This window comes from Triticum dicoccoides, chromosome 1B (genome assembly GCF_002162155.2).
Source record: "Triticum dicoccoides isolate Atlit2015 ecotype Zavitan chromosome 1B, WEW_v2.0, whole genome shotgun sequence".
NCBI classification, from domain to species: domain Eukaryota; kingdom Viridiplantae; phylum Streptophyta; class Magnoliopsida; order Poales; family Poaceae; genus Triticum; species Triticum dicoccoides.
In genome coordinates, this window is record NC_041381.1 from 508,963,541 (window position 1) to 508,988,945 (window position 25,405).

General features: G+C 48.1%; 2 protein-coding genes across 3 annotated transcripts in view; one reads left to right on the plus strand and one right to left on the minus strand.

Annotated features, from left to right (window-relative positions):
• The first annotated feature begins 21,334 nt into the window (after positions 1-21,334).
• Positions 21,335-23,403, plus strand: LOC119345306 (transmembrane protein 18-like). The gene is made up of 4 exons (XM_037615440.1): positions 21,335-21,587; positions 21,678-21,783; positions 22,795-22,943; positions 23,048-23,403. Exons 1-4 carry the CDS (start codon positions 21,447-21,449, stop codon positions 23,141-23,143), a joined length of 492 nt encoding a protein of 163 aa, XP_037471337.1. The 5' UTR covers positions 21,335-21,446; the 3' UTR covers positions 23,144-23,403.
• A 699-nt stretch (positions 23,404-24,102) lies between these two features.
• LOC119345318 (embryogenesis-associated protein EMB8-like) overlaps positions 24,103-25,405 on the minus strand; it is a 6,482-nt gene continuing 5,179 nt past the window's right edge. For both annotated transcript variants that reach the window (XM_037615452.1, XM_037615446.1), the window contains exons 13-14: positions 24,817-24,883; positions 24,103-24,741 (exon numbers count right to left, since the gene is read on the minus strand). In XM_037615452.1, coding sequence (XP_037471349.1) covers positions 24,235-24,741; positions 24,817-24,883 — 574 coding nt within the window. In that variant the 3' untranslated portion in view covers positions 24,103-24,234. The remainder of the gene's footprint in view (positions 24,742-24,816; positions 24,884-25,405) is intronic.

Here is a 25,405-nt window from a genome sequence, read left to right on the forward strand (position 1 = left end):
AGAGGAGAGGCACATTCTTCAGGTTGATGCCGTAGTCCTTGAGGGTTTGCTTCATCCATAGCAGTTGAGCACAGCAAGAACCAACAGCAATGTATTCAGCTTCAGCAATAGATAGTGATACGCAATTCTGTTTCTTCGAGGACCAACAGACCAAAGATCGTCCGGGGAAATGACAAGTACCAGATGTTGACTTGCGGTCCACACGATCACCAGCATAGTCAGAGTCAGAATATCCAATGAGATCAAAATTAGAGCCCTTGGGGTACCATAATCCTAGTGTTGGTGTGTGAGTTAGATATCGAAGAATATGCTTCACAGCCTTATGGTGTGATTCCTTCGGTGCAGCTTGAAATCGGGAACACATGCAAACACTAAGCATTATATCTGGCCTAGATGCACATAAGTACAATAATGAACCAATCATGGAGTGGTATACCTTGTGATCGAAGTCAATACCATTTTCATCAGTGCATAGATGGCCATTTGTGGGCATAGGAATTTTGACGCCTTTGCAATCTTGCATGCCGAATTTCCTCAGAACTTCCTTGAGGTATTTCTCCTGAGATATGAATATGCCATTGTGTTGTTGACGAATTTGAAGACCTAGGAAGAATTTCAACTCCCCCATCATAGACATTTGATATTCTTCACTCATCATATAGGCAAATTCATCACTATAGCGTTGGTTAGTACAGCCAAAGATAATATCATCAATGTATATTTGGCACACAAACAGTTCACCATCATAAGATTTAGTAAAGAGAGTAGGGTCGAGTGAACCGGGTGTGAAGCCATTCTTCATGAAGAATTCCTTCAAAGTGTCATACCACGCCCGAGGGGCTTGCCTGAGGCCATGCAGGGCCTTGTTGAGTCTGAAGACTTTGTCAGGATTCGTTGGATCTTCAAAACCTGGGGGTTGAGCAACATATACTTCTTCCTCAAGCTTACCATTGAGGAATGCACTTTTCACATCCATTTGTTGTAAGATAATATTATGATGGTTAGCATAAGCAAGTAATATGCAAATAGCCTCAAGTCTAGCAACAGGTGCAAAAGTTTCATCGAAATCAATTCCTTCAACCTGTGTGTAGCCTTGAGCTACAAGTCGTGCCTTATTCCTCACCACAAGGCCATTTTCATCTTGCTTGTTGCGGTGGATCCACTTTGTGCCAATGATATTATGCTTGCGAGGATCTGGACGTTTGACCAGTTCCCAGACATTGTTGAGCTCGAACTGATGTAATTCTTCTTGCATGGCCTGAATCCACTCAAGCTCCAGAAATGCTTCATCTACCTTAGTGGGCTCTGTGATAGAGACAAAAGCATAGTGCCCACAAAAGTTAGATAAATGTGAAGCTTTTGAGCGTGTGAGAGGACCTGGCGCTCGAATGTCATCGATGATCTTTTCAACTTGCACTTCTTTTGCAATGCGAGGATGAGTTGGTTGTCATTGAGGAATTTGATCAGCATTTTCTTCAGCACCATTTTCTTCAGCATTTTCATCAGGTGCACCAGCTCGATTTTCTTCACGTTCTGGAATGAATTCTTCAGTAGATTCTTCGGTAGGAATAACATCCTCAGTAGCCTTGAACTTGATAGAATCCTCAGGTGCTGGTTCATCTATCACAGAAGGTAGGTGCTCTCTTTGCGAGCCATTAGTTTCATCGAACCGCACATCTACAGTTTCAACAACCTTGTGAAGAACGTTGTTGAAGACTCTGTAGGTGTGCGAGTCCTTTCCGTAACCAAGCATAAAACCTTCATGTGCTTTTGGTGCAAATTTAGAATTGTGATGAGGATCTCTAATCCAACATTTAGCACCGAAGACTTTGAAATAACTCACATTGGGTTTCTTGTCAGTGAGGAGTTCATAGACAGTCTTCTTGAAGAATTTGTGAAGATATACCCGATTGATGACGTGGCACGCAGTATCAATTGCCTCAATCCAGAAACAACGAGGCATCTTGTATTCATCAAGCATAGTGCGAGCCATTTCAGCAAGGATTCTGTTCTTGCGCTCCACAACGCCATTCTGCTGAGGAGTATAAGGAGCGGATAACTCATGAGTAATACCAAGTTCATCAAGATAGCCATCAAGACCGGTATTCTTGAACTCAGTCCCATTGTCAGTTCTGATGTGCTTGATCTTCACACCAAAGTTGGTTGAAGCCCTCGAGGAAAATCGTTTGAAGATTTCCTGCACTTCATGTTTGTAAGTAACAATGTGTACCCATGTGTAATGAGAATAGTCATTGAGGGAGTTCCGGACTAGGGGGTGTCCGGATAGCCGAACTATCATCATCAGCCGGACTCCAAGACTATGAAGATACAAGATTGAAGACTTCGTCCCGTGTCCGGATGGGACTTTCCTTGGCGTGGAAGGCAAGCTTGGCGATACGGATATGTAGATTTCCTACCATTGTAACCGACTCTGTGTAACCCTAGCCCTCTCCGGTGTCTATATAAACCGGATGGCTTTAGTCCATAGGACGAACAACAATCATACCATAGGCTAGCTTCTAGGGTTTAGCCTCCTTGATCTCGTGGTAGATCTACTCTTGTAACACACATCATCAATATTAATCAAGCAGGACGTAGGGTTTTACCTCCATCAAGAGGGCCCGAACCTGGGTAAAACATCGTGTCCCTTGTCTCCTGTTACCATCCGCCTAGACGCACAGTTCGGGACCCCCTACCCGAGATCCGCCGGTTTTGACACCGACATTGATGCTTTCATTGAGAGTTCCTCTGTGTCGTCACCGATAGGCTCGATGGCTACTTCAACCATCATCAACGATGCAGTCCAGGGTAAGACCTTCCTCCCCAGACAGATCTTCATATTCGACGGCTTTGCACTACGGGCCAACTCGCTTGGCCATCTAGAGCAGATCAAAAGCTACGCCCCTGGCCGTCGGGTCAGATTTGGAAGTTTGAACTTCACGGTCGACATTCACGGGGACTTGATCCTCGATGGATTCGAGCCACAGCCGAGCATGCCGCACTGTCACGGCGAGCATGATTTAGCTCTGCAGCCGGACAGTACCCTGGAGGCCGCACTCGAACCCGCTCCGATCTTCAATTTGGAGCCGGCTGTGCAGATCGAGGACGGATGGCTAGACACCGCCTCGGGGGCTGCAACCTCTATGGCGATAGAGCCAAAGACTGACTTTGTCCCTCATAAAGCTCGTGACTCCGAGGTGCCGGACTCCTCGCCGGACTCCGAACCTCCCACGCCCCCTCCGATCGAATCCGATTGGGCGCCGATCATGGAGTTCACAGCAGCGGACATCTTTCAACGCTCACCTTTCGGCGACATCCTGAGTTCGCTAAAGTATCTCTCGTTATCAGGAGAGCCCTGGCCGGACTGCGGCCAGGACAGTTGGGATGTGGACGACGAAGAAATTCAAAGCCCACCCACCGCCCAATTAATAGCCACTGTCGACGATCTAACCGACATGCTAAACTATGACTCCGAAGACATCGACGGTATCGACGACGAAGCCGGAGACGACCAAGAACCAGCGCCTACCGGGCACGGGAAAGCCACCCCAACTCACGATGTATACATGGTGGATACACCAAAAGGAAGCGATAATGAGGAAAAACGGGACGTGGCGAAGGACAACTCCCCCAACAAACAACCAAAACGGCGACACAAGCGCCGCCCGAAGACCGGCCTCGATAAAAACGGCACCCATACGGACCCGGCCCTAGAGCAGGGCGAAGCAGTGGACGACGCACATGTCAACAAGCAGCCAGTCGTACATGAACTGGACAAGCAACCCATCCCCGGCGAAGATGATCTCACATCACCAGAGCATATGAATCTTCATAAAAGGCTCGTCGCCACTGCAAGAAGTTTGAAGAAGCAAAAGCGGAAGCTCAAAATAGCGGAGGACGCACTTAGAATGAGATGGAGCAAAGTACTCAAGAGCGCAGATAAACATGGCGCTAGTCACCAGACAAAGAGCTACCCGAAGCGCAAGCTGTTGCCCGAATTTGACGAGGAGGCCTTAGAGCCCCCGCAGTCAAAAAAGAAAGAAGCCGCCTGGCCGGATAGACGACCAGATGATAGGCCAAGAGCAACAAGGGGCGCCGCACATAAGCCGGCACACGATCAGCATAAAGATCCTCGGAAAAAGGACGACCCAGTCAGATCTATTTATGGGCCAAAAAAGAAGACTCCAGGAAGCAACATAACCCGCCGAGCATTTGAAGACAACGGCACACCCAAATACAGGGGCGCCGCACACCCACTATGTTTCACCGACGAGGTACTGGATCATGGATTTCCAGCGGGATTCAAACCCGTAAACATAGAAGCATATGATGGAACAACAGACCCCGGAGTCTGGATTGAGGATTACATCCTACACATACATATGGCCAGAGGAGACGATCTCCATGCCATAAAATACCTACCCCTCAAGCTCAAAGGGCCAGCTCGGCATTGGCTTAAAAGCCTCCCAGAAAATACCATTAGAAGTTGGGAAGAGCTTGAGGATGCGTTTTGAGCAAATTTCAGGGGACCTATGTCCGCCCTCCGGATGCAGACGATTTAAGTCACATAACTCAACAGCCCGGAGAGTCAGCGCGCAAATTCTAGAACAGGTTCCTCACTAAAAAGAACCAAATAGTCGACTGTCCGGATGCTGAAGCCTTAGCAGCCTTTAAACACAACGTTCGAGACGAATGGCTTGCCAGACACCTCGGCCAGGAAAAACCAAGAACAATGGCCGCACTAACAAGCCTCATGACCCGCTTTTGCGCAGGGGAAGACAGCTGGCTGGCTAGATGCAGCACCAGCGACCCGAATACATCCGAAGTTAGGGATGGAAATGGGAAATCACGACGCAGAAAAGATCAGCGCCGGAATAAGGAAAATGGCCCGAATAGTACGGCAGTCAACGCCGGATTCAAAAGCTCTCGGCCGAACAACAAAACACTGCCCCTCAAGGACAACAGTGACGAGCTATCCAACCTAAACAAGATTCTGGATAGACTATGTCAAATACATGGTACCTCCGGGAAGCCTGCAAACCATACCCACAGAGATTGTTGGGTCTTCAAATAGTCCGGCCGACTTAACGCCGAACACAAGGGGCTCGACACACCAAGCGAAAGTGACGAAACCCAAAAGCAGCACTCCGGAAAATAGAAGACTTTCCCACTAGAAGTCAAAACAGTGAACTCACTTCATGTGATAACACGAAAAGACAGCGCGGCACCTGCAATACCAGGACACCGCCCGCAGAATGGGGATAGACCCTACCAAAATTCGCCATAGCGGCACTTCCTTCAAAGGCGTGACACCAGGCCTTTAAGCCAATTATACAGGCTCTCTACCACTAGAGGTTGTGTTCGGTTCATCCGACAACCTCCGGCGCGAAAAGCTCACTCTCCATCGCCCCATTCAAACAGTAGCCCTTAAGCACTACTGGGGCGCGCAGCTATCGGCAGCCCTAATGCAATACCACATTACGCGTTTTTTACGCTTAAGAATGCCCGGTCAACGTAGCATAATTTCATTAAAAAGTAACTCCGAGTGTTCCTCGACCACGGAGAACGTGAGACTACTTCGACAGCCACACACTAATCAAAACTTGCAGGTCAAAGCCCCTAAAAATAGGTCATTCAGACCTCGGACATGGTTAGGCGAGTCCGGCGTAACTAAACAAGGCTTCCCAGCCGCATACCCCCTTTATAAGGGGCCGCGTGTATAAATGATGAGAGCCAATAAAGCTCAACTTTCTTCGTTTTATTCTATTTTAATACAACTTCTGCACGATATTTCTTGGAAACTAAGTCCTTCTCTTTTACAGATGAAGCACGTGCTACACCCGTCCAGGATATAGCACAACGGAGACACAGGCGCAGACGTGCAGCAGGGACCCGTTGCAAGGATTCTTTTCAGATTAAGACCCTGCGTAAACCTTTCTTACTGTCTCTTGTTGATACACATCCCCCGGTTTCCCACCATAGCCGAGGAGGAGGCTGGCGTTTTGGCATCGGCCGCGTCAGAAGTTCCCGCCTGTACCTGGACACAAGGGGCTTAGGGCATTGTTCTGCCCGGTATCATAAAGACCGAACACCTCAGGGAGTGTTCGGCGTCTCGAGTTAGGCCTTATATGCATCAGCTCCGAATCATGTCTTTGGTCAAATTTTGGGTTTGCCCGGCTCCTGTGTTTTGCTGCCTTACGTTCCGCATCATCGGCTAACGCGGCACCAGGAGAACTACTGCGATTGTGCCCCGGTTCGGCCGGACGAGCACCTCAGTAGAGAAAGCCGAAAACTGACTGTCATGATATAGCGAGAGACTGGTCAACCACTCGATCGACCATTGGAATGTTTAGAATTCCTCCGCTTTGACGAAGGACCGCTTCCCGGTCAGGCACATACGCGCCCCGAGTTCGGGAAGAGCGGTGCCACCAGGGGCTATATAGTAGCCCCACATTCGAGCTCCTATGGCTAAGTGAAAGTGATAAAGCATTATAGTCCGGTTGCCTAGTTTGCTACGCTATCACCTCCTTAAAAGGACCAAGACGTTGGATTAAGTGTGAAAAAGCGCTTTTCTTTTTGCAAACACCCCCGCACCATGTGCGTGGGGGCTGAAGCCAAAGACTTCCATCTTTCAGATTATACATAAACATACGGCCGCACAGGAGATAGTTTAATACTTGAACACACAAGTATAAAAAGTTATTGCATTATAAACATGATCTCAGAAATCATACATGTCATTCAAACATAACATCTTTCGAGCACTGCGACTCTATTAAACGAGCGCCCTGCAGGACTTCCTCAAAATAGTGCTCGGTGGGGAATCGGCTTTTGTCCGAACCCCGGGATGCAACATCGGTGGCATCCATCTCCGCCCAGTATGTCTTACCACGGGCGAGAGCCATCCATGCACCTTCTATGCATGCCGACCACTTCATCACCCTAATACGTGGCACCGCCCCAAGGAATTGCTGCAACAAGCCAAAATAACTCTTCGGCTTGGGCCTTTTCGGCCACAGATGAGCGACCACATCCGTCATGGCAAGTCCGGACAATCTATTCAGTTCAGCCCACTCAACCTGCCGATCACTCAACGGAAGTGGACGCTCCGGACTATGGAATTGAGACCAGAAAAGCTCTTCCATTTCGTGATCCTTCTGGCTTCGAAAGTGCACAACTGCGTCCGCCGCACTCGCCGCCAAGTCCAGATAAGGATCCTCCGCACCGTACAATCGGCCCAGCTGAGCATACTTCGGATCCGTGAACTTCCTACGCAGCATAAAGGGCTTTCCAGCCACAATGTCTCCGACCTGACGCAGTTCCTCCTTCATAGCCCGCATCGCACTACGGGCATCCTTGGCTTCGGCGTCGGCCTTCTTCAGGTCCTCTTGCTCCGCTCGGCGTTCTCTTTCAAGAACCTCCAGGCGGTCGGTAGCAACTTTTAATTTCGTGGCCATTCCGGCCATCTCCTCCCTGCTTCGGTAGTGAGCAGCCTTCTCGGCTTCTAGCTCTTCCGCTGCCTTCGAGGAAGCGGCCTCGCTTTTTCTGGCTTGCTCCTTGGCCCGAGCAAGTTTTGCTCGAAGGCCTTCCATAGCAGCAACACTATCTGCATCTGGCATACAAATTGTAAGGAATGGGCGTCAGCTCCCTTACTAGGCGACCGCAGAGCAACCACATACCTTGTGACTCATCAAGTCGTTTATTGACCAGCGAGATGTCTGCATCCGCAACGTCGAGTTGCCTCTTCAGCTCAGCAAATCCATCAGTCCGGCTGGCCACCGAACGTTCCGCCACCTGCATAGGAAAGGCGACAATATATAACTGAGATTACGATCCTCGGCACGATGTCGCTTTTGACAGCATACCAAGTCTCAGGGGCTACTATCTATACAGGGCGCACTTCATGTGCAAAACTGTCAAAAGGTATGTCATTTTTTGCGTACCTCAAATCCTGTCAGCAAACTTCCGACGGCCTCACACAACCCGCTTTCGGCGGACGAGATCCTCTCAATCACCATACTCATTAATGTGCGGTGATCTTCTGAGGTGGACGCCCTCTTAAGCAAATCCTGCAGCTCCACTGGCCGTACTCCAATGGGTGCCAAACTCTCCGGCCCCGCCGGACTCGGGGAGACCCTCCGTGAAGACACCTCAGGGTCGCCCGCCCCGCACGACGGGGCGGCAGATGGAGGCGTTTTGCTCTCCATCATCTCCGGACGAAGGTCTCCCGAAGATTAGTTGTGCTGAGACGGGCTGAGATCCGAACTACAAGGTGAAAACTTCGGTTACCCTTAGAAATTAAACGGGGATGTCCACTATTACAAAATTCCCCCTTTTTTACTTACGGCTCGCTAGAGGGCTTATTCCTCCGAGGAGACAGTACGGCCGGGGCTCTTCCCGGCACAGGACCTTCCGGTACAGATTTCTTTCCCCGCTTTGAGGCCTTGGCCTCCGGGTCTTCGGAAGCGGTCCTCTTCTCCCCCTGGAAGGAGGGACTCTCGATTCCTCCCTTAATGAAAGCCTCCGTGGCTGTGGTGGTAGTTCCCCTGTGCCCTTCTTCGCCCTCCTCCGAAGGTGCAACCTCTAACATTTTGATTAACACGGGATCCTGCATGGTCTCAGGGAGGGGGGACGGACACCGTATCAGTTTTGCTTGCGCTATCCACTCTTGTCCAAGGGATAGCTGGTTAAAAGGCAAATCCACAGTAAATGAATGGACGATGTGTCCGGACACATGGCTACTTACTTGAGTATCCGGGCGATTGCAGCTTAGGCCAGCATCCTCGGTCAATTCCGGACGCATCTCTTGCGATCCGAAGAACAGTTTGTACATCTCCGCGGGTGTCAAACCCATGAAGTGTTGACGAGCTCGTGGCCCCTCCGGATTAAATTCCCATAGGCGGAGGGGGCGACGTTTGTAGGGCAGTAGGCGCCGGATCAACATAACCTGTACCACTACGGCCAGATTGATCTCCCTTTCTTGGAGGCCTCGAATCCGGTCCTGCAACAGGGGAACGTCCTTGGACGGCCCCCAGTCACGCCCCTTGTTGACCCATGACGTCAGCCGCTGTGGAGGGCCCGAGCGGAAGACGGGCGGCAGCCTCTGCCTGCTGCCCCTGGGAGCGGTGATATAGAACCACTCTTGTTGCCACAAGCCGAGCTCCTCCTGAAAAGAGCCCTCGGGCCATGGAGCATCGACCCTCTTACTTATAACCGCCCCTCCGCACTCTGCCTGATGCCCCTCAATCATCTTCGGCTCCACGTTGAAGGTTTTGAGCCACAAGCCGAAGTGAGGGGTAGTGCGGAGGAAGGCTTCGCAGACGACAATGAATGATGAGATGTGGAGGATGAACTCCGGAGCCAAGTCATGGAATTCCAGCCCATAGTAAAACATGAGCCCCCTCACGAAGGGATCCGTCGGGAAGCCTAAACCCCGACGGAAGTGAGACACGAACACGACACTCTCGCCAAGCTCGGGAGTAGGAATAACTTGCCCTCGGGCAGGCAGCCTATGCGAAATCTCGTAGGTTAAGTACCTGGCGTCTCTTAGCTTTAGCACGTTCTCTTCCGTGACGGAGGAGGGCATCCACCGGCCTTGTAGGTCGAGGCCGGACATTGTCGAAGATCGAAGGTGCCCGAATATGGAGCCCTGGGTGTTGGAACTCGGGGCGAGGGGCGGATTCGATAGAGGATTGAAGGAAAAGAACGGGCCTTGGTCTCATTATAAAGAGGGAGAATACCAAGAGCCGTCCCCGTGACCGTTTGGAACCCGCCTTCGATGGAGGGGGCATGGCAACGGGCGCGGTTGGGTTACCCATGTCTGTATTGATGGGAATCCCGGAATAAGGGGAACACGATCTATGCTTCGACAAGACGTGCCAAGGAAACCGCCTCGCTAAACGTGCTAAGGTGGAACAATAAAAACAATTTGAGTAAAGGCTTGGTAGTGGTGTGACGTCACGCCACAAAATACGTCAGCAGATTGAACTTGTGTAATATTATTCTCTCTACGGTGGTACCTGGAATTTGTTTTGCAGAGCCGGACACTATCCTGGTGTTCACAATCTTCTATAAATTATTCGAAGGAAGAACCCACCTTGCAATGCCGAAGACAACATGCACGCCGGACTCGTCGTCATTGAAGCCTGGTTCAGGGGCTACTGAGGGAGTTCCGGACTAGGGGGTGTCCGGATAGCCGAACTATCATCATCGGCCGGACTCCAATACTATGAAGATACAAGATTGAAGACTTCGTCCCGTGTCCGGATGGGACTTTCCTTGGCGTGGAAGGCAAGCTTGGCGATACGGATATGTAGATTTCCTACCATTGTAACCAACTCTGTGTAACCCTAGCCCTCTCCGGTGTCTATATAAACCGGATGGCTTTAGTCCATAGGACGAACAACAATCATACCATAGGCTAGCTTCTAGGGTTTAGCCTCCTTGATCTCGTGGTAGATCTACTCTTGTAACACACATCATCAATATTAATCAAGCAGGACGTAGGGTTTTACCTCCATCAAGAGGGCCCGAACCTGGGTAAAACATCGTGTCCCTTGTCTCCTGTTACCATCCGCCTAGACGCACAGTTCGAGACCCCCTACCCGAGATCCATCGGTTTTGACACCAACAGTCATCAACAATAACAAAGCCATATAGGGATGCATCATTTGAAACAGCAGAATAATGATTAGGTCCAAAGAGATCCATGTGAAGCAATTCAAATGGACGAGTAGTGGTGATGATAGTCTTTGCTGGATGCTTGGCCTTTGTCATCTTTCCAGCTTCACAAGCTCCGCATAAGTGATTCTTGAGGAATTTGATATTCTCAATGCCAATGACATGCTTCTTCTTCGCAAGCGTGTTCAGATTCCTCATGCCAGCGTGACCAAGTCGTCGATGCCATAGCCAGCCTTCTGAAGCTTTTGCCAGTAAGCACATGGCTGGTTGTGGTCCTATAGATAAATCAACAATATACAGATCTCCTCTCCTAAAGCCTTCGAAGACTTTGAAATGGTTAGCTTCCATGATCACAACACAATGATATCTTCCAAAGACAACAACCATATCGAGATCACAAAGCATTGAGACAGACATGAGGTTGTATCCTAAGGACTCGACAAGCATGACCTTGTCCATGTGTTGATCCTTTGAGATCGCAACCTTACCTAGACCCAATACCTGACTTTTGCCTTTGTCAGCGAAGATGATGTGCTTCAGATGTGACGGTGTTAAGGGAGCATCCATCAATAGGTTCTTGTCACCAGTCATGTGATTTGTACGTCCACTATCAAGGACCCACTCATTTGCTTTGGGCTGATCATCCTGTAGATGAATTAGTGCATCTTACGAACTCATATACTTCATCAGTGAAGAATATGAAGTCAAATTCATCAGTTCAATGTCATCAAGCAATAGCACAGATAAGCAGTGTGAGGACGTGTGAAATGAAAGTTCATTTCATCATGATTCGCCTGCGTCCTTTCAGGCAATTTTGTCAGGCCCCCAGCAAATTCTTCAGACGTTGAAGCATGTCTGGAGACCTGACCCTGCAGAAGAAATTAGTTCTTTTTCTTCACCACCCACATCTGAAGGGGTGGCAAAGAGTTCATCACTCTGCGAGCACCATATGAGCCAATCCATTTTGTTTCACATAAGAGGGGTTAGGGTAAGCATATGAATAAGCAGAGAAATTCTTCGAGGACTTATGAACATAATGATTTGAAGAATAATGCGCATATTCATAGCCCTTAGCTCTACCCTGCGAAACAGAAGGGTTAGCACGATGATGTTCATATGAGGACTTTGATCCATTTGACGAATTTGATCCATGTGAAGAATTAGGTCCATATGAAGAATTGGATCTGGGGTTCATGTTCTTCACTGGTGGTGTCATGAGGACATTCACCTGAAGACTTTTAACATAACTTTTGGGGACCCAGATTTTCTTCATAGGGGAACCGTTCCTGCAGTTAGTGCCAACATATCTAGCAAATACTTCACCATTCTAATTTTTGAACAGTTTATAGTTGGAGTCAAATGATTCATCAGAAGAATGAGGAGATTCACATGTAAAGCCAGATAAGTTAGATGGATCAACTGGAGGTCCCTTTGCAACAACCCATGAGGTTTTGGGGTACTGCTCAGGCTTCCAATATGTTCCATCAGCATTGAGTTTCCTCTCAAAGGCAATACTCTCTTTCCTAGGGTTTCTGTTGAGGATCTGCTTTTTGAGCACATCACAAAGAATCTGATGCCCTTTGAGGCTTTTGTACATGCCTGTCGTGTACAATTCCTTCAGTCCTGCATCGTCAGTAGTACTAGCAATGTCCTCAGATGAGGAATTAGTGATAGCAGAGGCAGGTGAAGAATTTGTAACAGTTGAAGCATTTGAACATTTAGGTGAAGAATTAGCAGATTCACATTCAATGCACTTTAAGCATGGAGGAACAAATTCTTCTTGAGTAGCGTTGATTTGTTGAGCAAGTAATGAATTGCGATCCTTCTGAAGATCGTCATAACTCACTCTTAGCTTCTCAAGATCTTGCTTTCTTTGAAGAAATTCATAAGAAAGCTTCTCGTGATCAGATAAGAGAGTGTTATGATGACTTTGAAGGTTGTCAAACTTAGACTGAAGTCTCTGAAGATTTTCAGTTAAGTCTTTAGTGCGGTCCATTTCATCACCCAACATATCATCACTTTTGTCTAGCATGTTTTGAAGTTTTTCAATAGCCTTTTGTTGTTTCACATCAATCTTAGCAAGTTTAGAGTAGCTAGGCTTAAGATTTTCATCAGATTCATCCTCACTAGATTCAGAGGAGGGGTATTTTGTTACCTTGGCACCCTTTGCCATGAAGCAATAGGTGGGAGTGTAGTCATCATTATCTTCATTAGCGTTGTTGGTGTTGCCATTTTCTTCAGAGTTGAAGATAGACTTGCTGACAAATGAGGTAGCAAGAGCTAGACTTGCCACACCTGACTCAGACTCCTCGGATGCCTCCTCTTCCTCATGTTCCTCAGATCCAGCTTCAGAGTCCATTTCCTTGCCAATGAATGCCCGAGCCTTCTTGGAGTTTCTCTTCTTGTGAGATGAAGACTTTGAGGATTTTGATGATGAAGACTTTGAAGATTTCTTCTTCTTCTTGGCATCATCAGAACTGTAATCCTTGTATTTCTTCTTCTTTAATTCCTTGTCCCACTGAGGACAATCTTGGATGTAGTGACCAGGCTTCTTGCATTTGTGGCATAGCCTTCTCTTATAGTCACTTGATGAGGAATCACTGCTCCTTGAGGATTTTCCAAAGCGACCACGTCTTGAGAACTTCTGTAACTTCTTCACGAGCAGTGCTAGCTCCTGGCTCAATTCTTCAGGATCACCAAGGCTACTACCAGAGTCTTCACATTCAGATTCAGACACAGCCTTGGCCTTCAGGGCATGTGGTTTGCCATAGCTTGAACCATAGAGATCTCTCTTTTCAGCAAGCTGGAGCGCTTGAAGCTCATTTGAGATACCAGTGAGGCGATCGAAGGTTTGCTGAACATTTTCATTGTCGAGTCTTTTGAAGCGGTTGAAGAGATTGCGAAGAACGTCAACACGAGAGTCACGTTGAGTTGAGACTCCTTCGTTTACTTTGGAGAGCCTATCCCAGATAAGCTTAGCAGTTTCCAAAGCACTCACTCTACCATACTGCCCTTTACTCAAATGACCACATATGATATTCTTCGCTTGCGAATCGAGTTGCTTGAATCTCTTCACATCAGCAGCATTCAGGGAAGGTGTGACTAAGGGAACACCATTTTCCACAACGTACCAGAGATCGTTGTCAATTGCTTCAAGATGCATTCGCATCTTATTCTTCCAGTAGGGGTAGTCCGTGCCATCGAAGGTAGGACACCCAGTGGAGACCTTGATCATACCTGCGGTCGACATAACTAGAACTCCAGGTGGTTAAACCAAAATCACACAGAACAAGGGAGTACCTTGCTTTGATACCAATTGAAAGTGCGTTATATCGACTAGAGGGGGGTGAATAGGTGATTTTTATGAATTCTTCACTGAGGAATTTGCCGGTGAGGAAATTCCTTAGTGAAGAACTACTTGCAGCGGAATAAGTACTCAGAAGTAAGCATAACAGGATACAGACATAGTCATCATGATGAAATGAAGACAAGCTCAGAGTACAGAAAGTGTAAGCACAGGATAACACAAGATGAAGACAAACAGACTGAAGAAATTGAACTGAGGAAATTGAGAAAGTCTTCAGTCAAAGTCTTCAAACACAGATATGAACAATCACACAACACAATAATGAGGAAATGGAAGAGTTGAGGAAATAGAACCAGTTAGGTTGGTGAAGACAATGATTTGGTAGACCAGTTCCAACTGTTGTCTCAGTTGTACGTCTGGTTGGAGCGGTTGAGTATTTAAACTCGAGGACACACAGTCCCGAACACCCAGTCGCTGAGCATGCAGCTCAGGACACCAAGTCCTCACCGTATTCTCCTTGAACTAAGGTCACACAGACCTCGTCCAATCACTCGTGGTAAGTCTTCAGGCGACTTCCAAACCTTCACAGACTTGGTCACTCGGCGATCCACAATTCCTCTTGGATGCTCTAGACCATGACGCCTAACCGTCTGGAAGAAGCACAGTCTTCAAAGGTAACAAGCGTCGGATCCACGCAGGATCAATCTCTTCAGTGATGCTCAATCACTTTGGGGTTTGTAGGTGTTTGGGTTTGGGATTTTCCTCACTCGATGATTTTCGCTCAAAGTCCTCGGAGGATGGGTTGCTCTCAAATGGCAAGTGTCAGTTTCTCTCGGAGCAGCCAACCAGCTAGTGGTTGTAGGGGGCGGCTATTTATAGCCTAGGGAGCAGCCCGACATGATAAGACATAAATGCCCTTGTCTGATATGACCGTTAGGTGGATAAGATATTTTGGGACAGCTGGCGCGCAACACAGCAACGGTCGGAAATTTGACTCTCAAATTCCTCAGGGCTATCGTGTTCCTCACTGTGTAGGCAATCTGCACTGGCGAATTCCTAACTCCTCAGTCAGAACAAATTCCTCAGCGACCAAAAGAACTTCATCTCTGTCACTGAAGAAAGTGACTGAACTGTATGAGATTTCCAAAGGCTTCACTCGAAGGTTTTGGTAGGTTTAGGATTTTGAGTTGAGCATCACTTGGAAATTTTTCCTTAGTATTTCCTCGACCCCCTTTAACAGTACGGTGTTTCCTATGACTCAAGAAAGAGAAAAACAAAACTATGAAAATGAAAGTCTTCAAGCTTCATATTCCTCGCATGAATATCAAGTCTTCACGGACACACCAATTTCTTCACTTTCAAAGTCTTCATGAAAGTCTTCAGGAATACCAAAATCTTCAGTCGAAGATATTCATTTTTAGGGGTCGACTTTCTCTGTAAATATCAAACTCCTCATAGACTTATAGACCTGTGTACACTCACAACGCATTAGTCCCTTAACCTATAAGTCTTCAATACACCAAAATCACTAAGGGGCACTAGATGCACTTACAAGATTCCACTCAAAATTCCTGCTACCTAGCAAATTCTTAAGATAATTCCTAGAAAAACTACTTTGCTTAGTTTCCTGAAAACCCACATAAGCAGGTTTTAAAGGACAAATCATATCCTCAATACACTTCTTTCTCCCAGGGGCCATAATGCCCCTAGCATTCCAGAAGATGTATCTCATTGGAATCTCTCTCTGGGGTGCTTGCCCCATCTACTTTTCACAGGAGTCCATCCTAACTCCTCATCTACAGTGGGATCAAAGTCTACATTGTTGCCATTCTCAAGATTTTCACAAACATCATTGGACCTACTAAAAGAATCACAAGACTGAGAAGACAAGTCCTCTCCAATTTTAACACCAACTTTACCAGACATACCAACTAACTCATCTACAGGAAGAACACAGAAGGTTTTTTTTGAAGCAATACCTCTCATAGTAGGGATTTCAAGGTTTTGCTTCATCTTTAGCAGCTGAGCTTTTTCAATAGTATTTTGATTTCCAAGGACTCTAGTACTTTTCCTGGCAGCCTGCACTAGCCCCCGGTTCTTCTGCTTCCTTCTTTTCTGAACCCCCTGTTCCTCAGGCACTTTTTTCTCTTGAAGCACCTCATCATTACCAAGAGACTGAAAAGTGGGCATGATATCCTCAGGGAGGCTATCAGCCTGGGTCACCACATCAACCTCTTGGGTAGCAATTTCCAGATCTTCCAGTTCCCCAGCCATCTCATTCAATTGCTGCATTTCAGAGAAAATGAAGGTAGTAGCCTCCATCTCAGGATTTTCCATAGGCATCACAGAAGAAACATCCAAACCCACATCACAAACTTGAGCCTGAACATCCCCAAAACACATGTTAAACTCACTACTAGCATTTCCATCAATAGACCTTTTCTGGAAACCAGCTCCACTGCCATTTCCTCTTCCAGATAAAGACCCTCCATTACTTCCAGAAGCAGAATCATTGGCAGTGTTGTTTTGATCTGCCAGGCCATTAGTATCCATATCTTTCTGGTTGCTTGGATCCTCTCTCTTGTCATCATCTCCTCCATTAACCTCAACATCCTTGCTAACTAGATCCACTATAGGAACTTCCACAGTCATCCTCACCTTAAAGGTTTTCCCTCCAATGCCAAACACTCTTTCAGTAGGGATTTTGGTGGGGTCCCTACACTGAACTTTAACTCTAACACGCTCAAACAGAGACTGAAACATCCCCTGCCAGTCCAAGTCAATCAACAGCCCAAAAGCTGAGGTGCATTGATCTAAAACAGACCACTCACACCATCTTGGCAGCAACCCCCTAACCTGGACCCAAACTTCCTTGAGATCTTCCATGCCTTTTAATTCTTCTTTCCACACCTCAACATTCATAGTGATATCTGGATTTGTCAGCCCAAAGCAAGGGTACCCCGCTACTTGCTCAACTGAAATGTGTGGTGGAAATTTAACTACATAGGACCATCTTCCCAAAGCCCTCACTTGCCAAGGCCAGTTAGTCTTGTAAATTTCAGAGAACTCTTTGATCAACTCTTCCTTAGATAACTCTCCAGCCTCCACATACACAATGCCACAATTCCTCATACTCCCCAGAGCATTTGAACCCAGATCAGGAGCTTCTACATGGTAAAAACCCAAGCCTGGGGCAGCACTGCCAATGTACTTAGCCACCTGATGTGGCTTCCTCTTGACTGGGCAAGCCTCAACTTGATGAGCAGTGGCCTTGCATATGAAACATTTCTTCGGCTGCTCACACACGGCCTGATGATGCCCTAGGTCACCACAATTGAAGCAAGTCACTTGCGCATATTCTGTGAACTCCCTGCTACTCACCCCCTGCACTTGGACCTGAGCCTTATTTCCACCTGCTCCTTTATCCAAGTTCCTCTTCAATTTATCTTTCCCTACCACACCACCCTGACCCTGATGTGCCTGCTGCTTGCCACTCCCCTGTTTCCTCAGCTGAGAATCAGTCGCCTGAGGCCTCATCTGACCCTCGCCTCCTGGCTGCTCCCATTGCTGCCCTTGCTAAAGAACCATTGGAGGGGTCGGGTAGGGAGGGTAGCCTCCCGCAAACATCCACGGCGGAGGGGCCCCAGGGAAGCCAAAGAACGGTGGCAGATACCCAAATTGCTGCATCCCCCCCCCCCGGCTCTGTAATCGGCCCCTGCTGCTGCTGCGAAGAGGCTGGGCGAGCACCTCGCCCCCTCCCCCTGCCTCTGCCGTCAGCCATCACAAACTTCTCCTGGATCTCAGCAAAATTCAGCCGCGGTCCTCTTCCCCACGGCGAGCTACTACAGCTAAAATTGACGCGGTTATTGGACTGACAGTCTTCTTCACTCGCAGGGAAACAATCTATCACAGAGAAATTCTTGGCCTCAAACTGCTTTTTCTGGATCCAGACTGCTATCTCATCCTCCTTAGGGTTCAGCCTCGCACCTAAGCATCGCCCTGGATCTGGAGGAAGAGGGGGAAGTGGGGAAAGTGGGAGAGGAGGGGAAAGTGGGGATCCCCACAGCTGACCAAAGTAGCCCGAATCCACCTCCTCCTCCTCCTTGTTGACCACCGAGGCCCACTCCTCCACCGGAATCCCCACCTGCCCGGGCCCCTCAACAACCCCTTCTGAGCAGAATTTGAACCCGCCCCCTGCCATAAGCATCAGCCGCGGGGAAGCAGCTCTGCACCCGAATTGGCCTGTGGGAAACCTGGGACGCCGGCGATGTCTGATCTCCTCCGCAACTGCGACGTCACCACTGTCTAGCTCGAGTCCTGCCTGAACAACCTCCACTTCGCCCTCTGAGCACGGGAAGTAGAAGATGCCTCCTCTGAAGCCCACTCCAGAATCAGATCTGGCGTGAGCGGCTGCCCCCTCGCAAATAGTCGATCTCGCTCTTCCTGATTTGTCCGCGACATGGCTCGCAGCACCAGATGCATACGAGCTTCTTGTTGGGGAACGTAGCAGAAATTCAAAATTTTCCTACGCGTCACCAAGATCTATCTATGGAGAAACCAGCTACGAGTAGAAGGAGAGTGCATCTACATACCCTTGTAGATCGCTAAGCGGAAGCGTTCAAGAGAACGGGGTTGAAGGAGTCGTACTCGTCGTGATCCAAATCACCAGAGATCCTAGTGCCGAACGGACGGCACCTCCGCGTTCAACACACGTACAGCCCGGTGACGTCTCCCATGCCTTGATCCAGCAAGGAGAGAGGGAGAGGTTGAGGAAGACTCCGTCCAGCAGCAGCACAACGGCGTGGTGGTGGTGGAGGAGCGTGGCAATCCTGCAGGGCTTCGCCAAGCACCGCGAGAGAGGAGGAGCACTTGGGAGAGGGAGGGCTGCGCCAAGGGCAAGGGTGAAGCTCCCATGCGCCTCCCCACTATATACAGGGGTGGAGGGGGCTGGTTTCTTGCCCTCCAAGTCCATTGGGGCGTTGGCAAAGGTGGGAGGAAAGAAATCCCATCATTTCCTTCCCCACCGATTGCTATCCCCCCTTTTTAGGGATCTTGATCTTATCCCTTTGGGATATGATCTTATTCCTTCTAAGGGGGGATCTTGGTGCGCCTTGACCAGGGGTGTGGGGACTTGCCCCCACTACCCACATTCATGTGGGTCCCCCCATGCAGGTGGGCCCCACTCCGGAACCTTCTAGAACCTTCCCGGTACAATACCGAAAAATCCCGAACATTTTCCGGTGGCCAAAATAGGACTTCTCATATATAAATCTTTACCTCCGGACCATTCCGGAACTCCTCGTGACGTCCGGGATCTCATCCGGGACTCCGAACAACATTCGGTAACCACATACAAACTTCCTTTATAACCCTAGCGTCATCGAACCTTAAGTGTGTAGACCCTACGGGTTCGGGAGACACGCAGACATGACCGAGACGTTCTCCGGTCAATAACCAACAGCGGGATCTGGATACCCATGATGGCTCCCACATGTTCCACGATGATCTCATCGGATGAACCACGATGTCAAGGACTTAATCAATCCCGTATTCAATTCCCTTTGTCTATCGGTATGTTACTTGCCCGAGATTCGATCGTCGGTATCCAATACCTTGTTCAATCTCGTTACCGGCAAGTCACTTTACTCGTTCCGTAACACATCATCCCGTGATCAACTCCTTGGCCACATTGCGCATATGATGATGTCCTACCGAGTGGGCCCAGAGATACCTCTCCGTTTACACGGAGTGACAAATCCCAGTCTCGATCCGCATAAAACAATAGATACTTTCGGAGATACCTGTAGTGCACCTTTATAGTCACCCAGTTATGTTGTGACGTTTGATACACGCAAAGCACTCCTATGGTATCCAGGAGTTACACGCTCTCATGGTCGAAGGAAGAGATACTTGACATTGGCAAAGCTCTAGCAAATGAACTACACGATCTTTTGTGCTAGTCTTAGGATTGGGTCTTGTCCATCACATCATTCTCCTAATGATGTGATCCCGTTATCAACGACATCCAATGTCCATAGCCAGGAAACCATGACTATCTGTTGATCACAACGAGCTAGTCAACTAGAGGCTCACTAGGGACATATTGTGGTCTATGTATTCACACGTGTATTACGATTTCCGAATAATACAGTTATAGCATGAATAAAAGACAATTATCATGAACAAGGAAATATAATAATAACTAATTTATTATTGCCTCTAGGGCATATTTCCAACACTTCTATCACCAGCCCCGATGCGATCTCTGCATCTCGCGCCGCTCGGGTCACCGCAATCCACGCCTGCTTCTCCCCTTCCTGCAACCTCGCCACCTCCGCCATCAGCCGATGGATCTCCTGATCTGAGGCCACTCCGCCTCCTCCAGGCGACGCCATCACCAGCGCAGAGCACCGAGGACGATCCGGGGCTCGACAGCGACCTCAGCGCCACCTGCAGTCCCGCGCTGAACGACACGGTCCGCCTCGGGGAGGAGAACCCAACCACTAGAGGGGAGCCACGGGTGTCGACGCAGCGAGATGCCGGCGACGAGCGGTGTGGTGGTGTCGGTGGTGTGGAGGCGGGGAGGGGTGGGAGCGGGAGCATGAGGACGAGATTCAACCTAGTCAAGCCTCCTAAAATTCTGATCGGCTTCAGTTTGGGTTTTGGCAAACTGTCGAACAGCTTGCGGGGCGTCGACGAAGGAGACGACCGTCGAAGGGAGTCGCGACGCGCACGGACCAGCTAGCTGCCCTGCCGGCGTCCGACGAGCGTGCCGATGAGGATCTGGCCGGGCGGCAAGGCGGCTTCTTGGTCGGGGGCGGCTGGGGGCGCGAGGGTGGGAAGCAGTCGGCTCCCCGACGGCAAGATTGCGGCGGCGGGCGACGTGGGAGTGGGCGGCGTTGCTGGGCGGATGTAGAGGCGGCGGCAGCTGGCAGAGTCGCCGGCAAAAATGGACGGTGGCGCCGGTGACGAAGGAGGCGGGCGAGGGTTGCTGTTGGATGGGGGAGGCCAGTGTGCCACCGACCAGCGGGCACGGGAAAGAAGAAGGCGAGCGTGCGCGCGTCCGTCGCATGTCCGCGCCGACGCAAATCCGGCTCAAAAATGAGCCGGGAATGGGTCGCCCGCAGACGAAAAGCGGACGCGGGTCCGTTTGGGTCGGCACGTTGGGCCGCCTTTTGTGTCCGCACCGACCCAAACGGACGGCGGTGGACGAAATAGGTCGACCGGTTGAAGTTGCTTTTATAGTCAAAATTGAATCTGGAAAAGCATGTGCACATTATATTATGGAATGGTTGAGGGAGTACTTCTTTTTTGACATCTTACCAGTACAGTAGATCTGACGAGGGCATGCTTGGGAAAGCATCAAAGCTGTACACCGCGCAACGGGGAAAACGGCAGAAGGAAGACGCGACTCGCCTCCCTCTGCGGCAGCCAGCGCTCCGCCGCCGCGCGCGATCCAATGGAGGAGGTGCAGGCGGCATTGACGGCGCACCTGGACCAGGTGTCGGGCCTCGTCCAGGCGCTCTCCTCCGAGCTCCGCAGCGGGATCGGCCCCGCCGCCGACAGCCTGCTCGCCTTCGTCCGCGCCGTCGACTGGACGGTACCCCGCGAAAAATCCCCCCTCCCTGTCTGTTCCCCCTGTATTTTTCCTTTGGAACTAACTAACGGCTCGCGGTCGCCGCGTGTCCAGGAGCCATGGCTGATGTGCTTGATGGCGCTCCACGCGGGCCTGCTGCTGACGGCCGTCGGGCTGAGGAGGAATGCCAACCTGCAGTTCTTCTTCTTGTTTCTTGCTTGTGAGTTCTCATCTCTGGGACGGGACAGACCAGTAATTTTTGCCGGGGAGTGGAGCTATGATTTTATCTTTATGAGTTCCAACTACTAACCACGGCAGCTTTTGTCCAATTTTAGTTTTAGTTATGTTTCATACATCAACAGCAGAGTAATATGTAGTCCAGCTATTTGTGCAATCCGTTTTGTATAACTCAATTCTTAGTATAAGATTGAAACCTGAAGATAAAGGTGAGTATGTGGAGGTTTTCAATTAGGGCATGATCCACTGATTGGCTGATTGCAGTTAGCAATATCACTGCTCTAGGTGTGTCTCGCTACCTTTGGCACATAACTGAATGCCAGCTTCGTGCTACCATAGATGTCGTATTGTATTGCCATTCTAGTTCTTGCCAGAAGAGTTAAGGTTTGACAAAATTGCGACATTGCCTTGTCTAAAATTCGATGCCTTGGCACAAAGATTAAACATTCAGAATATCGCAATGAATTTTAAGGGCGTTGAATGGGAACGATGTGAGAAATTTAGCTTGCTACAGAAAAGTGCAAGGCTAGAACAGCTTATAGTATGATGCAGAGAAAGCATGCTATAAACTAACAGTTTTAATTACTTGGGAAAAAATATGTGGAATTGTAGTTGTTAGCGTGTGCTCCTCAAATTTGCTTTAAATTTCTTATTTTGTACAGCTTTAAGCCATTTGGGCGAGACAACATAAAAACTAGCCATTCTTTTGGGTATGAAACCCATTTGGGCGAGAGTAGTACCAGGATGGGTGACCTCCTGGGAAATCCTCGTGAAAGGGTTTCATATCTAGCCTACCCCAACTTGTTTGGGATAAAAGGCTTCGTAAGTAAGTAAGTACAACTTTAAGCCATAATTTGCAACACAAGTAATTTCTAGTGTTTTGAGAAGGACCAAATGAAGCCAATACAGCAGGTTGCAACAAGATCTCTAGGGCAGGCACCTGGCCTTTCGATCTACAGACATTCTAATTGGTTCCACGGTTTCCTGTTTGCAGATTCAGGGGTGTATCTAGCTGAAAAGATAAACATCTACCTAGCAGAGCACTGGAAGGTCTTCGCCAGCCGGAATTACTTTGACCGTGCTGGAGTTTTCATCTCCGTTGTTTGGTCTGGCCCCCTTGTCTTCATATCCATCGTCACCGTGGTTAGTAAAAGATCTTATATGTTCCGAAGTAAACCTTTTCGTCTATTAGAGTCTGCTTTGCGATTCAGCTTTGTTTACAATCCAAATCTTTTTGATGGTTCCAGGTTAGCTCTCTTATTACACTATGTCAGTTAATGGTGAAATGGAAGAGAGCAGAACTAAGGCATCGGGTTCGTCTTGCTCATGACAAAGAGGAGTGATTTAATATCCTGTTGTTGATCTTAGTCAGTGCTTGGATCTCAGAGGGATGCGCAGTTACCAAGTACTGTAAATCCTTCATCTGCTATCAGCATAGCATGTAATCTTCAGCTGCTCTTTCTTAGTAGTGTATTTCTATTATTCTCTGGGGTCATCAACTTCGGTAATGGTTAGGTATGCAGAAGACTAGATAGATGTTGTATCTGGCTCCATCCTTTATTTGTAGCTAACCTGACGATGTAAGTTTGTTCGATATTTGGTACTCCCTCCGTCCGAAAATACTTGTCATCAAAATGGATAAAAATGGATGGATCTAGAACTAATATACATCTAGGTACATCTCCTTTTATTCATTTTGATGACAAGTATTTTCGGACGGAGGGAGTATGATACATCTGTGAAACCACACATCGATACATTTCCCCCCCTTTTTTGTGCAAAGGTTATTTTCTGTAGCGAGATGAGTTATAAATATCGTATAGATATATAAGTAGAGTATAATATAAGAAGCTCGGAATAGGAAGAAAAAAACACCAGAACAAGCAAAATGCGTGGAGGTCTTTCCTACTACTTCTGTTCCTAAATGTTTATGCCTCCTCTGGTTTGGAGGAATTATGCAGGAATTCTATAGGATGGGATTTCTGTAAGAATTCCTTTACAGCCGTTTGGTTTGTAGGAATAGAATCATATTCATATAAACGAATTCTTCCTATCCTTCACATTTCATTGGAAAATAAAAATTAGCCTAGACTCGATGAAAAAAATCCTATAATGTGAACCAAAGAGCATCTCTTCTTCTATTCCTATTCATAGGATTTGAGATGCATGTCATCTCATTTTCTATGACTTCTCTATTCCTATAATTTTCCTACCCTATGAACCAAAGGAGGCCTTAAAACTGCCAGAACGTCTTATATTTAGGAACAGAGGGTGTAATTCCTAAAACAGAAACTTGGAGAAGTAGCATGTCAACTTGACCTTTTATTATTTCCTTTTAGCACTGATGGACAAATATGTGCATCAGTGGTTATTGCCAGAATTTTACATATTACAAGCGAAACAAATTTGTGTAGGCAGAAATATCACAATTTCTTTAGCCTCTTAACAACCGCTTGGCTGGCGAAGAATTCCTGAACTTCTTCCTATACAAGAAAAAACCTATGGCACCGAGCAAGGGCCAAGATGTTACCACAGCAATGTAAGCCAGCCACCAGACCGACCTCCCCTGGGATCGAATGAGCTGGTTAATGGATTTCTTAACGGGGGCGATGGCATCTCGGATTTTATCTGTGGAGAGCTCTTCTCTCTGCTCTTGTGACCCTACAGGGCCTTGGGCAGACGGTACATTATCCTCTGTGCCGCTTGTGTTCTTCACCGCACTGTGACTCTCATCCTGTAACACACTGGTGATCCCATTCTGTTGTACATTAACATCACTGCCTTCCATTTCACTGACAGCCTGATTATGCTTATCCAAGGATTCGTGAGTGTTGGTATCCTCGTTTGTCACTGCAGCTACCATTCCATCTTCCATGAGATTAACATATGGTCCCTTATCGATGGATGATTCCAGCGGAGATTGCAATCCATGCTCTTGAGTCTGCATGCAAATATTATTGAGCTATATCATGTTATCAAAGATGATTTGTGATCTATTAAATTTGATAATCACCACCTTCTGTCGATGCATGCAAGGACTATCATGTAGAGCAGAGAAAAACTCGGAGACAGGTTCCACCCACCTATAAAGCACAGAGAAAGACATTATCAGATACCACCACATAGAATCTCAAAGGCAGCATCGGAAGTTAAAAAATGGAAGGCCTGAAAGGATAGGAAATTGAAAAGGAGCAGTTAAAACGATGCAACTTCGTCCCTGCCCCTGTTCTTTGTCATACACTTTTTTTGGGGCGGAGGGGGAACAATTTTGTAGGGCTTCTTTGGATCACAGGATTTGCAAAACAAAGGAATAGGAAAAATGGAGGATTTGATTGCCATGACATAGCCAATCCTGTGGATTTTTTCCAGAGGTCAGACCTCATGTGTAAATTCCTTTGGAATCAGCACCTTGGAGACCCAATCCTGAGGAATTTTAATGGCCCAATCCTTTGATCCAAATGCGTTTCATAGGAAACAATCCTGAGGATTGATATCCCATGAAAATCCTGTGAAAATCCTCCAATCCAAAGAAGGCCGTAGAGTATACTTATGCATTGCCTGACATTTTTGGTAAATTAAATGCATAGACATCTTAAACACCATCC